The sequence below is a fragment of the Aptenodytes forsteri genome, unplaced genomic scaffold (assembly GCF_000699145.1).
Source record: "Aptenodytes forsteri isolate BGI_AS27 unplaced genomic scaffold, ASM69914v1 Scaffold485, whole genome shotgun sequence".
NCBI lineage: Eukaryota > Metazoa > Chordata > Aves > Sphenisciformes > Spheniscidae > Aptenodytes > Aptenodytes forsteri.
In genome coordinates, this window is record NW_008795525.1 from 452238 (window position 1) to 464995 (window position 12758).

Here is a 12758-nt window from a genome sequence, read left to right on the forward strand (position 1 = left end):
CCCACCCCCCCCCCCGCCGCCACCCCCCCCCAAAAAAAAAACAACCCAAAAACCCAGATATCAACCTTACCCACTCAGAGAGCCTCTAAACCCTCTGTAACACCCTAAAAACACTCAGCACAGCAACCTCCTGGGGTCAGCTTTAATAGGAAAGCCTTCTGACACAGGTGCTGGCACTTGAAAGTACCTTCCTAATATGTTTCACGAGGTTTAACTTCTGCCAGCATTTGTTACCTTAGAAGCAGTTGTTTTGGTGACAACCAGCTTGTCCAGCCTCTTTCACAAGCAACACCCTCTTGCCTGGGAAATGATCTAGTGGTTTTTTTTTCAAAAGGCAGGTCTCTTATCAGCCTTGGCCATTCATAACAAGCCCTTTTTCCTCTACTCGCCTTACACCAGGCAGTTTTGATTTGCACCATTGCATGAGACAAAAAAGCCAAGGAGGGACATATCAGGATACAGGTTCACTGTACAGGATAGCCATGCACCTTTATTTTATGATTCAATTATTCAGTGGTGTGAGGAACTTTACTCTCATTTCATGACTGCTTATGTGATGATCTTCGGTGTGGACCTTGCTCAGAGCCCTTGGGAATCTAGTTAGACTCTATCACCTGTATCTGCCCCAGTCAGAATCCTTTCCAGCCATGCACCAAGAATAAATACAAAAGGGCTAATGCTCATCACAAAAATATGACATGCAGGAATAAGTGCTATTGTCTCAGAAGGAAGAATAGTAACTCCCAACACAAAAAAATAAATGCTAGCTGATGAGGGGAAACAGCGCATCTTGTTGCAAAAACCTGAGAACAATAATTGAAGCTAAAAGCTAGGGTTTGCTCATAAGACCCCTTGGAAAGCCCTCACCCTCAGCAAAGGGGCAGAGTCTTCCTCCTGGAACAGCACAGGTTTTGGGGCTGTTTTGCTCTTTTCTTCGATCACATCACTGACGTTTTGGTGATGAATCCACTTGCCTAAGGAGCTCATCTTCCTAAATTTAATGCATGAACACTTTAGGCTCTAGGGGACCCTGCTTTAGTGATTGCCACAGTCTAATGACACGCGGCATAAATAATGACCTCTGTATGTTCGTTCTGAACCAGACGCGTGCTGTTTTAATTTGTCATGCTTCTAGCTCTCGTATTGGAAGTGACAATGAGCGGATCTTCCCCCGCTCATCTTTGAGCCTTTGCCACCCCTGTCATATCTCCCCTCCGTTGCCTCTTTCCAACCGAAGCCACGGTCTGCTCACTCATTTCCCATGACAAGTGTTTTGCTCCCCGAGGCATCAGGACCGCAGCAGTATTTCAGATGCACAAAAATGTCCTGGCCTTGTTTTCTGGTCCTTGCCTAGGAATTTCTAATATCTAGTTTGTTTTTGGAACTGCTGATCACTGAACCGTGTTGTCGTAACACTATCATAACTGTGACAGTTTGTTCCTGAGAGATAGTTGTTAGCCACCAGCCTGTCATTTTCTATCTGAAGTGTTCCCTTTTTTCCCCAAGTGCATCACTGTATGTTTATCTCAACTGCTTTTTTTTTTATCTGTTGTTTTATTGTTCAGTGACTCAGTCTTATCAGGGTCTTCTGCAGATTTTCGCAGCTGGTCCTCCTGTTTCTGGAGTAATTTAATATCATCAGAAATTTGGCTGCCTTGTTCTTTTCCCCTCCCTTTCCTAGACAAAATTAGTTGAAAAGTGGAAATGCCAGTACAGATCCTGTAGGGGTTCACTGTAAAGGATAGCCATGCACCTTTATTTTTTGATTCAATTATTCAGTGGTGTGTGGAACTTTACTCTCATTTCATGACTGCTTATGTGATGACCTTCGGTGTAGACCTTGCTCAGAGCCCTTGGGAATCCAGGTAGACTCTATCACCTGGATCTGCCCAGTCAGAATCCTTTCCAGCCCTTGGAGAACTTGCAATATGTTAGGGAGTCTTGTCTGCACGTTAGAAGAGCGATACTGACCCTTTCCCCATATGGCATACTTATCCATGTGCCTATGGATTCAGCCCTTTATTACATTTTCTGCGACATTTTCCCACACAGATACTATGTTCATGGCTGTGCAGATCCCTCGATCTCTCCAGAAAGCCTTTTAAGGTGTCCCATGTGAATGTGTAGACCCTATCCTTGCAGGGGGTACTTGTACACTTGACAGTGCAGAAAATGGGGAAACTCTCTCCCTCTCACTGTAGTCCTGCCCATGTCCTCGTACTTAATGGGATGGGTGGGTGGCTGGGTGCATCCGCATTTGCTCCATCCATTCGATTTGCCTTGTGCAACCTATCTCCAGGGTCTGGGATCGAATTGCTTTGGATGCTTCTTCCCTGGGGTCAGATTTGGGTGAGCAGCTGCTGGGTAACCGCTTTAGGGTGTGCTGAGTGCCTCTGGACACCTCAGGGTCTGCATTAGACCGGAGCTCAATGCACTTGCTTACGCATTGTTGCTTAGTGCCACTGGAGATCACAGTTCTCATTGGAGATGCCTGATGGTGTCCCACTTGGTTTCCCACTGCCACTGCTGCAAAGGGCCGTGTGTGTTGTTATGATCAGTATCTCATTTATGGGCAAAAAGCAAACACACTTTATGTATAAAGCCAAGAATTAATTGTTAGTGTAATTGAAAACAGGCTAATACAAGAATCATTGTTAGTCCAGATCCAGTTATTACAGAAAAAAAGAAAGAAATTAATATTTCTCTACAGAAGAAGAAGTAGTAGTAGTAGTAGTAGTAATAATAATAATAACTTAATATTGTTATACACACACTTCCCATTTTCTACCTTTTCCCTGAGGTCGTGCTCACCCTTTCACTGCTCCTCTGGGTCCTAAGGTTGGTGACTTCAGTTTGATGGTGGTGGTAGATATTACATCAAGTCATCAAAATCTGGAGTCCTTCACAGGGAGTATGATATTGATATTTGTGGCTTCTTCTTCCTCACTCTAGGGTCCACTTTGTGTCTTTTTTATGTTTGATAACATGCTTTTACACCTTGTTTTCTCTTCAGTGATCTGCAAGTTCATGACACATGCAGATTTCCTAAATACGGTACATTTTATGCATGTTAGATACTCATTCTTTGCTCTCTATGTCACCCCAAAACCATTTTTGTCCAGCTCTGAGCTTGCATTTCTTTAACTGACCATTCCTGAGTTATTTATAGCCATGAGGTCTCCAGTACCAGCCTGTGCCCCATCTCTTATCACTTCATGCCTGCACTCCTCTATGCCGCATCCCGTGTCCCCACTTCTCAAGGCCCCTGCCATCCTGCCAGATGCATATTTCTCAGCACTATGCCATTATGTCAAAGTCATAAATATCTCATTCAGCACAGAATAGCTACTTTTTGCTACTATCCGCATAAAACTGAAACTATGGTTGCACCATACAACGGTAAGCAAAAAAGCCATAGTCATAGACAGAATAAAAATTGCCATTACTGCTAAATCTGGTAAAAACAAAGCTCCAGGAAGGTCAGGACAAGTTCAAAGAGAGCAAACCTAGCACGCCTCAGTGCTGAGACCTTGCAACCTCAGTACAAAGCCTGTGGCCAGCAGTGGCCATGCCGTGGCACTGGGCTATGGGGTCAGTGTGCAGGACCTGTGTCACAGCTGCCTGGCCAGGCGGATGCTGAGGACATCTTGAATGGGACTCAGCACCAAGGGAGGGCAACCAAGCTGAGCCCTGGATCGCCACCGACTGCTGGGGTCTGGGACGCCCTGTGCAGATGGAGACCCTTGCAGAGAGACACCCACCACCAGCACAAGGAGACGCCTCCACAGAGGCACCTGTGTTTAACCATCTCACGCTGGAGCTGCATCTCAGTCCTGGAGTCCTTCAGGAGTCAATCAGCGTTTGGCTACAAGAAGAGCAGAGATAACCCCAGGGTCCCTGAGAGAACATCTAGTATTTTCTTCCTTTCCCTGAAAAAATTGGTTAAATCGCACTTTAAAAGTGAGTGTAAGCAGGGGATTTCTTGATGCACATAGAAAGAAAGGGAAAAAAGGTGATATATTTTACATTGGACAGATATTGTTGCTTCAGACTTTTCATTTCAAATACTTGATTGTTCCATCCATCAAAATTTTTGTTGTCTAAAAAATTTAGGATTTTGAAGGTGGTTGTTAAAACTTAAATTGGAGATCACATGACACAACTTTTAGATCTCTTTGGTCTTGTAACAGGGAATAATAAGTTTTCTGGGCCACTGCACACCAGGGCAGCTTGGTGAACTGTTCAGGTCAGTGGACGTTGGTAGCATTGCTCGTGGAGAATAAGCAATATAGGTCTGTCTAGGTGGATAGCTCAGATGAGAACAGGGGTTATCTTTGCTCTTCAAAAGGATGATGGGCACTCAGGGGTGAGGAGGTGATGGTGGAGAGATGGCAGATACAGGTAGAGAGACTGCAAAGGCTAATTTGTTCTGCTGCTGCTCTACAACAAAAAATCCAATTATTTATTTTACTGGGTAACACACTCACATGCTCTGCTTGCTGGAAGGTTAGGAAAAGAAACTGCCCCTTTTTGATAAAGTACTTTAATATCCCTGAATGAAGAGGCTATATATATAGAATTAAGTTACATGTGAGCCAAGAAAGAAGAAAAAACTGAGAATAGAAAGCAAGGAAGGAGTAAAAACAAAAGGGGGAAATGATAGTGAGAGATATGTGAATGAAGACAGAGCCACAGAGTGATCTTTCTTAAAAATTAAAGTTCCTACCTGACAATGAAATGTCTCAAAAGCCTCAGGGACTTCCCATGGAGGTTACAGACACGTTGTCTCAGACCCATGGTAAGGGCAGAATCTCTTTGGGAGCCATGAAACAAGATGGAAATTTGCCTCCGAACACACAGGCTGGGAAAATAAACCCATCACAGAATGGTTTGGGTTGGAAGGGACCTTAAAGATCATCTAGTTCCAACCTGCCTGCCATGGGCAGGGACACCTTCCACTAGACCAGGTTGCTCAAAGCCCCATCCAACCTGGCCTTGAACACTTCCGCAGAGGGGGCATCCACAGCTGCTCTTGGCAACCTGTTCCAGTGTCTCACCATCCTCACAGTAAAGAATTTCTTCCTAATATCTGATCTAAATCTACCCCCTTTCAGTTTAAAACCATTACTCCTCGTCCTATCACTACACTCCCTGATAAAGAGTCCCTCCCCATCTTTCCTGTAGGCACCCTTTAAGTGCTGGAAGGCCGCTATAAGGTCTCCCTGGAGCCTTCTCTTCTCCAGGCTGAACAACCCCAACTCTCTCAGCCTGTCTTCATAGGAGAGGTGCTCCAGCCCTCTGATCATCTTCCACAGTACTCCAGGTGGGGTCTCACGAGGGTGGAGTAGAAGGGGAGAATCACCTCCCTCGACCTGCTGGCCACACTTTTTCTGATGCAGCCCAGGATGCGATTGGCTTTCTGGGCTGCGAGTGCACACTGTCGGCTCATATTCGGTTTTTCATCCACCGATACCCCCAAGTCCTTCTCCTCAGAGTTGCTCTCAATCCACTCATCACCCAGACTGTATCCATGTTTGGGATTGCCCCGACCCAGGTGCAGGACCTTGTACTTAGCCTTGTTGGACTTCATGACGCTGGCACTTAGGGACATGGTTTAGTGGCAGACTTGCCAGTGTTAATGTTTATGATTGGACTCAATGATCTTAAGGGTGTTTTCCAACCTAAATGATTCTATGAGGTTCACACGGTTTACCTCTGGACAGCATCCCTTCCCTCTAGAGTACCAACCACACCACTCAGCTTGGGGTCATCTGCAAACTTGCTGAGGTTGTCCATGCCCCCATCAAAGATGTTAAATAACACTGGTCCCAGTATAAACCCCTGAGGGACAGCACTCGTCACTGGTCTCCACCCAGACACTGAGCTGTTGACCGCAACTCTTTGAGTGTGATCATCCAGACAATTCCTTATCCACTGAGTGGTCCACCCATCAAATCCATGTCTCTCCATTTTAGAGACAAGGATGTTGTGCAGAACCCATGTGCACATGGGGGTGCCAGGGAAATGCAGGGGGAAGGCAGCTCAGAAGAAAAGCCGAAGAAAACTGCTAAGTTCATTGAACTGCTAAATTCTGTATTTTGACTCTTCTGCAGTAGATTTGTGTTAGCGTGATGATGTTATCTGGAAGTGCACTGAGGAATGGCAGGGGGTTCGTTCCTGTATCTTGGCCCAGTGCTTGCTCAGTGTATCATACAAACCAACCCTGGAGCAAGCTTCCTCGCTGCGCGGGAATATGTTGTAACGCTGAAGTGAGATTAAATTGGACAAGTGAGATTTTAGTCCCCCAAAATCATCCCTGAACACCAGCAATGAAGTATATAACTCCTCATTTTGTCTCTGTGTGTGTCTCTGTTCTCACACTGCTCTCAGCTCTGCTGCATTTCCTCCACTCAGAGGCAGCTTTCACCCCCAAAGCCTCGTGTACCATCGGTATTTGAGCCGTGGCAGGTCAGCACTTCCCCAGTGGGCACACGCGGGAGGCAGACCAAGGCTCCTTGCTTTGTGTCTTCTCTGGGAAGGTTGTCTGTGATAGCCCATTGCAATGGTTCTGCTTCCTCCTTGCAGAGCACCTATTGAATTGCAAATCTCCCCGGGGAAGGTTGCTGGGATCTGAATAGGGAGGGTACTTCGGCCAGTTTCTGCAGTCCATTCCCCTCATAGCATCCCAACTTCCATTATTGTTTTACTAGTGACAATAGAGGTCACATCCCTGACTGCTCACTAGAATATATGTTTATGGACCCATTACTCATTAATTTGTATAATCACCTTTTAAACTTCCTCATGCTGTCCTCCTTCATAACTGATTGTGAAAACAAGTTCCAGAAACTGCTCTGTAAAAGAAGTATTTTTCTCTGTGTCAAACTCTTTTCCTACGAGTTTCAAGTAGTTTTAATATTGGTGAGTGACTGCTGTGCATTCAGCCCAATATTTCATAGTCTTATACGTCTTCTACCAAGGCCAGACTGGCAGCAGTCTTTCACTGCCACATCTGCAGAAAAAGGGATCTTTTGTGAGACAAACTGCCAAGGTAATATCAGTGCAAAACTACTTTATGCATGATTACACAATATTGCAATTATTAAACTATGTGAGCATGGAGATACATGAAAACTTCTTGGACACCCTTCCACAGGAGCAGCAACATGTGTTTATCTCATCTCCACCAACATCAGTGCTGTCCTGTGGGTCAGCATCCCGGGTGAGGGGGACATTCTTGCTGCTGATGGTCCCTCGGGTCTCAGCTGACGGAGTCATAGTTGCCTTGAACAGCTAGTGGAAAAATGGGTGGTTTTGATCAAGAAAGGGAAACATATGGTTAGAAAGAAGCTGGAGCTAGTGTCCAACCACAGGAGAAATACACCTGCAATCGGACAAAGTATTTGAAGGGTTCTCCTGGTATCCACTCTGCTCTGACCAGGTGCGATAACTAGCATGCTATTTTCACTTGCTGTTACGGTCTGTTTCTATTTGGAAGTAAATAATTGAGGGAATGGGGAAGAAACCAACCAGCTGAAGTCAGAAGTGCCACGCCACGTGCCCAGGATCACTGGTAAGCGAGCCAGAGCACGGGACATCCCAGTTACCTGTGCCCCTTTTGAGATGAAGGAACCAGAAGTGCATGAGGTTTGAGTGAACACCAGGTTCGTGCAGCAGAATCAGGACTGTTCCCTGTTGTTGATTCCTGTCCTAACCACTATTAGCATTCAGTTTGGGTTTTTTTCTTTTAAATCCTTCTGAGCGCTAACCGTGGAGCTGCTGAGCAGGGAGCGAAACAAAAGGTTCAACTTGCAAACCGTGGCCCTGCTTTGCAGTCTCCTGTTGTGCTCTGCAGCATTTCATGGGCACCGAGAGACAGAGCTCAGACTTCAACTCAGGTAAGAGACCCAGGGCTGGAGCCTTGTGTTAGTACATTGGTAACAGGCACCGGATAATGCAAAATCATGACTAAAAATATGCTCCTGGTTTTAACTGAGCTACCAAACCTTTCTGCCTTCAGCAGCTAAAGCTTCTCATATCTCCTCTGCTACCTCAAAGCATGCTCTGTTTTCAGAAATCTGCTTCCCAACCACAATGGCAAATCCTCTCTTAAGTCAGTTTTACCTGCTCAGCATAAAATCAGAACCTGGTGTCTAGTATGAATTTTTCAGATTTATATTGCTATGTCTCGTTATGCTTTACTGCTCTTCAAAAGATATTCAGATTAGAAGTCCTGTGCACTTGCCAGGTACTTAGGAAATTCTCCATGGATAAAATGAACATACAGCATTTCTGTGGTGTCTCAGTGTGGATGCACTATATATTTATAAAAGCAATACAGCCCTCCTGTCAGCTGTTTCTCCAAGAGTCTGTTGTAAAGCATCGGCAATCGGTGTAAAGACTTGGAGGATATTCCCTGGCTGTGTGTAGGCAAGTGATATAGTGGCACCTGGAGATGTGGTTCCTCAGCTGAGTTGGGCTCCTTGAAACCAAGGCATTGGAGCGTGTATTGTGTGGGAAGAGGGAGGAGAGGAAAGTGAAGCCACAGCTGGCGTGAAACCGCATCTCCTCCGGCAGCGGGACTGGAAGCAGCCAGGGCAGAGCCTAGATAACTCGGCAGCACTGCCAAATTCATCACGTAAAGAGAAGCTTCTACTTATTTCTGGAGTAAAAAACCATATCAATGACGCAAGGTCTCTCAACTCCATAAAGCAGAAGCCCTGAAATGCCACGGGTGCACATGAAATTGGCACAATTGTCTTTGCTTCACCAGTACATTTGATTAGTCATTATTTAGCTGGGGAACAACTGCAAACTTTCCTCCCTTTTCCTTAGATTAATGATGTTTATAATAACAGTAATATTGCATGTTGCTATCTAGCACAGTAACAGGTAAATGAAGAAGTTATTGGGCTCATAGGTATGTGCAATGTTTACATCTTTAATGGTATGTTTCTGTATCATCAAACTCTCATTTAAATAAGAGCTCGTACTGCAGCACTCTGAGAGAGCCACAGTGCATAACATAAATATGTTTGCTTAGATTTGGCAGATTTGTGATACTGGATCATTTCTAGTTCATGCTTTTTTCTTTGGTTCACTGATTACAAGATTACCTTGCCTTTTTGTGCTTTAGCTCATCATATCATGTTGCAGCAGAATCTCATTCCTCTCATGCTGTTCATCCCAATGGGCATCCAGGGGATGGAGGTTTCCCATGTCTGACTTTCCATCCCTTTCACTTGCATTTACATTGCATCACTTGTGGGGAACTGCACAACCCTCTTTGTCATCAGGACTGATCCGAGCCCCCATGAGCTTGTGTACTGTTATCTGTCCATGCTGGCCATCACTGATTTGGGTTTGTCTATGTCTACAATGCCAACTGTGATGAGTGTTTTCTGGGTCAACTACAAGAAAATCAGTTTCGGAGCCTATTTTGCTCAACTTTATTTCATTCATTCCTTCTCCTTCATGGAGTCCTCAGTGCTTCTGGCCATGGCCTTTCATTGCTATGTGGCCATCTGCTACCCGCTGAGATACTCCTCCATCCTCACCAGTGCCAGGACAGGCAAGATTGGGCTGGCTGCTCTGTGCAGATACCTCTTAGGAGGGCTGCCATCGCCTGCTGTCTGATCAAGCAGATGTGCAGACATTGCATTCAATAACTGATATGACTTTGCTGTAGCCATTCTTTTTCTGACATTCGACCTCATCCTCATCTTCATGTCATGTATACTGATTGCTAGGGCCATTCTGAGCATCACATCCCAGAGGGAGTGTCTCAAGCTTTGAACAACTGCCTGTCCTGTATCCTGGCAGACCTGATCATGTACATCCCCATGGTCAGTTTGTCCATAGTTCACTTGAATCGCAAGCATGCTCCCCCTCTTATTCATGTCTTCATGGCCAACGTCTACCTGCTGGTCCTCCCCATGCTGAACCCCATCATCTACAGCATAAAATCTAAACAGATCCACAGGGGTGTGTCCTCAGAGTCCCCATGCCAAGGAGGAGCTTCTCCGGTGGGACGTGAGAGATGTCCCTGGCAGAGATCACTGCTCGGGGAAACACTCAACATAATGGTCCGGATGTCAGTTCCTCATTTGGAAAGTGCATTTGCTTTGCATTGTGTGGGGCATCTACTCAATGAAGGTTTTAACAGTTAGTATTGATATCCATACATTAAAACCAACTCATCAGAAATCATGTGGAGTGGGTCCCAGCTGCCACTCGGGTCTGTCCCCCTGCCCCTGATAAGGGGCAGCCAGGAGTTTTCTCAGGTCCACAGATTTTAGCTGACCATTAGAGCATTTTATAGCCCACAGTTTCTTGTCATTATCCCTGTGCTTGAACTCTTTCGTATGTTTTTCACCCTGAGTACCTGAATAATGCTCTGTTCCATCTAAAGGCTGCACAATCAGTCACAAGCCAATTTCAGTGACAGTACAATACTCATGGATGATTATTTGATATTTGTCTTGCTGTTTTACTGCAGATGAAGTTTCATCTGTTCCAGACGATTTGGATAAGAGGAGCAACATGAAAATGGAAATTTAAATAATCTCAACCCCCTCTGTTTTCCTGCTGATTCTGTTCATGAAATCCATAATTTGCAATATAGCCTCTGGTGTACATATATATATCTCTCTATATATAGTATGAGACCGCCTGGTATTGTACAGTGATACATACAGCTCCTGTAGCCTCTTATGATGACCCATGCTGTTTATTGCTCTTTTTCTCCCCTCACTTCCTTCTCTTCTCCTGTCCTTAGATTTGAAGATCTTGGTAGCAGGGATTGTCTTGTCATTCTACACCTCTAATACTATATTAAAGTATCTGATCTGTGCTTCAATGGGTGCTAGCAAAGGTACAGATACTAGATACTACTGCTACCAATTGCTTCTCTGTCTGGGCTACATGACTGAGATGCTAAATAACAAGAAAAATGTTAAATAACAACAAAAAAATAATTTCACTTTCAATTGCAAAATTTCAGATAAATACATATCAGTGCTGGACTTGTGTGCCACTTTGATGACATGTCTGTATCTTGATTTGTATGGATCAGCCATGTGCTATCCAGTGAATGAAATAATTATTCAATGTCTGTGCTTCAAAGACAGCTCTGTCACTTGGCAAAATCCAGTTCTTAATTCTTTAGCCTGCAGAGAGGGCTGGAAAGAGAAAGAAGTGTTAGAAACTCCTGAGACCACTGGCAAGCAAAGGAACTGGACACACCAAAAGGAGAAGTTTCTGCTCATAGTAAGTGATGGCCCAAATTAACAGCATATACTTAGGGTAAGAAAGAGCTATTCTTGGGCTTGGGCTGGTAAGTAGGAATCTCTTTGGAGAGATTAGTGATGGGAAAAACAGGAAGCAAAGCTGAGGTGGTTGAGAAAGGGGGTGAAGAAAACATTGAGAATATTGTGGAGAATGTTTGGAATGGTCATTGAGGCATCTCAGTAGAAGACTGCAGTAGTCCAGGATGGAGAGGCAGACAACGAATGGGGCAGAAGGGCGGTTGTTTGAAGGACCACAAGGTGATATGACATTTTGTGTTACTGCTCGTTTTACAGCAGGGACCCAAACACTTATCCCATTGATAAGGGTATCTCTGGCAAAATGCTGCATTCCAAAACAACGTCTACCTATGGAATTTTGTTTACATAGATAGAAATAAGAAGGAAGGGTGTAGTGGTTTTGGCTGGGACAGAATTAATTTTCTTCACAGTAGCTTATATGGGGCTGTGTTTTAGACTTGAGATGAAAACAGTGTTGATAACACAGGGATGTTTTAGCTATTGCTGAGCACTGCTTGCACAGCCTCAAGGCCTTTTTTGCTTCTCATGTTGCCCCAGCAGCGAGTAGCCTTGGGGTGCACAAGGAGTTGGGAGGGGACACAGCTGGGACAGCTGACCCCAACAGACCAAAGGGATATTCCAGAACATATGATATGCTCAGCAATAAAAGATGAGGGAAGAAGGAGGATAGATTTAATTTACCTGTTAAATTGTCTTTATCTCAACTCATGAGTTTTTGTGCTTTCTCTCCCCATCCCACCGGGGGGGTGGGGAGGGGGTGAGCGAGCGGCTGTGTGGGGCTGAGCTGCCCACCAGGGCTAAACCACGACAAAGGGCTTGTAGAAATATTGAATTACTGAGTAAAAGAGACAACTATATTTATCATCATATGTATTTCATAGCTGCAGCAGACACACTGTGTAGCTTGTGTGCAGCCAGCTGCAAAACACTATCAATATCTCTAAAATTCAGCCAATGCAGTCAGGAAACTTTTCCTATCAATAATGCATCTACTTTGAGCTTTAAAAGAGTGATTTCTCCAAGTTCAGGAAAACTGTGTGAGTGGAGGGGCTGGGAGGGTTCTAAGGGCAGGTGTTTCTCAGCAACTTGCTCTCTTTCTGTTCCTTTTCCTCTGTATTAGATATGCTTTTTCTTTCTGACTTGCAGGACACAGCTTTTAAAGACAGCTGAGATGACGGGTCTGATGTCATCTGTTACTTCAGCTCTAACGTTTCCTCCAAAGACTGCGCTCCACACAAACTATTTTGTGCCACAGAGATCATAGAACCATAGAATAGTTTGGGTTGGAAGGGACCTCTAAAGGTCATCTAGTCCAACCCCCCTGCCATCAGCAGGGACATCTTCAACTAGATCAGGTTGCTCAGAGCCCCGTCCAACCTGGCCTGGAATGTTTCCAGGGATGGGGCATCCACCACCTCTCTGGGCAACCTG

General features: G+C 44.9%; 1 protein-coding gene and 1 pseudogene across 1 annotated transcript in view; one reads left to right on the top strand and one right to left on the bottom strand.

Moving 5' to 3' along the window:
- Positions 1-5611, bottom strand: part of LOC103901166 (folate receptor gamma) — a 12018-nt gene extending 6407 nt beyond the window's left edge. Inside the window, exon 1 of the mRNA XM_009282005.2 lies at positions 5439-5611. Within this exon, the coding sequence (XP_009280280.2) occupies positions 5439-5611 (173 nt within the window). The remainder of the gene's footprint in view (positions 1-5438) is intronic.
- Positions 5612-9189: 3578 nt separating this feature from the next.
- LOC109279532 overlaps positions 9190-12758 on the top strand; it is an 8313-nt pseudogene continuing 4744 nt past the window's right edge.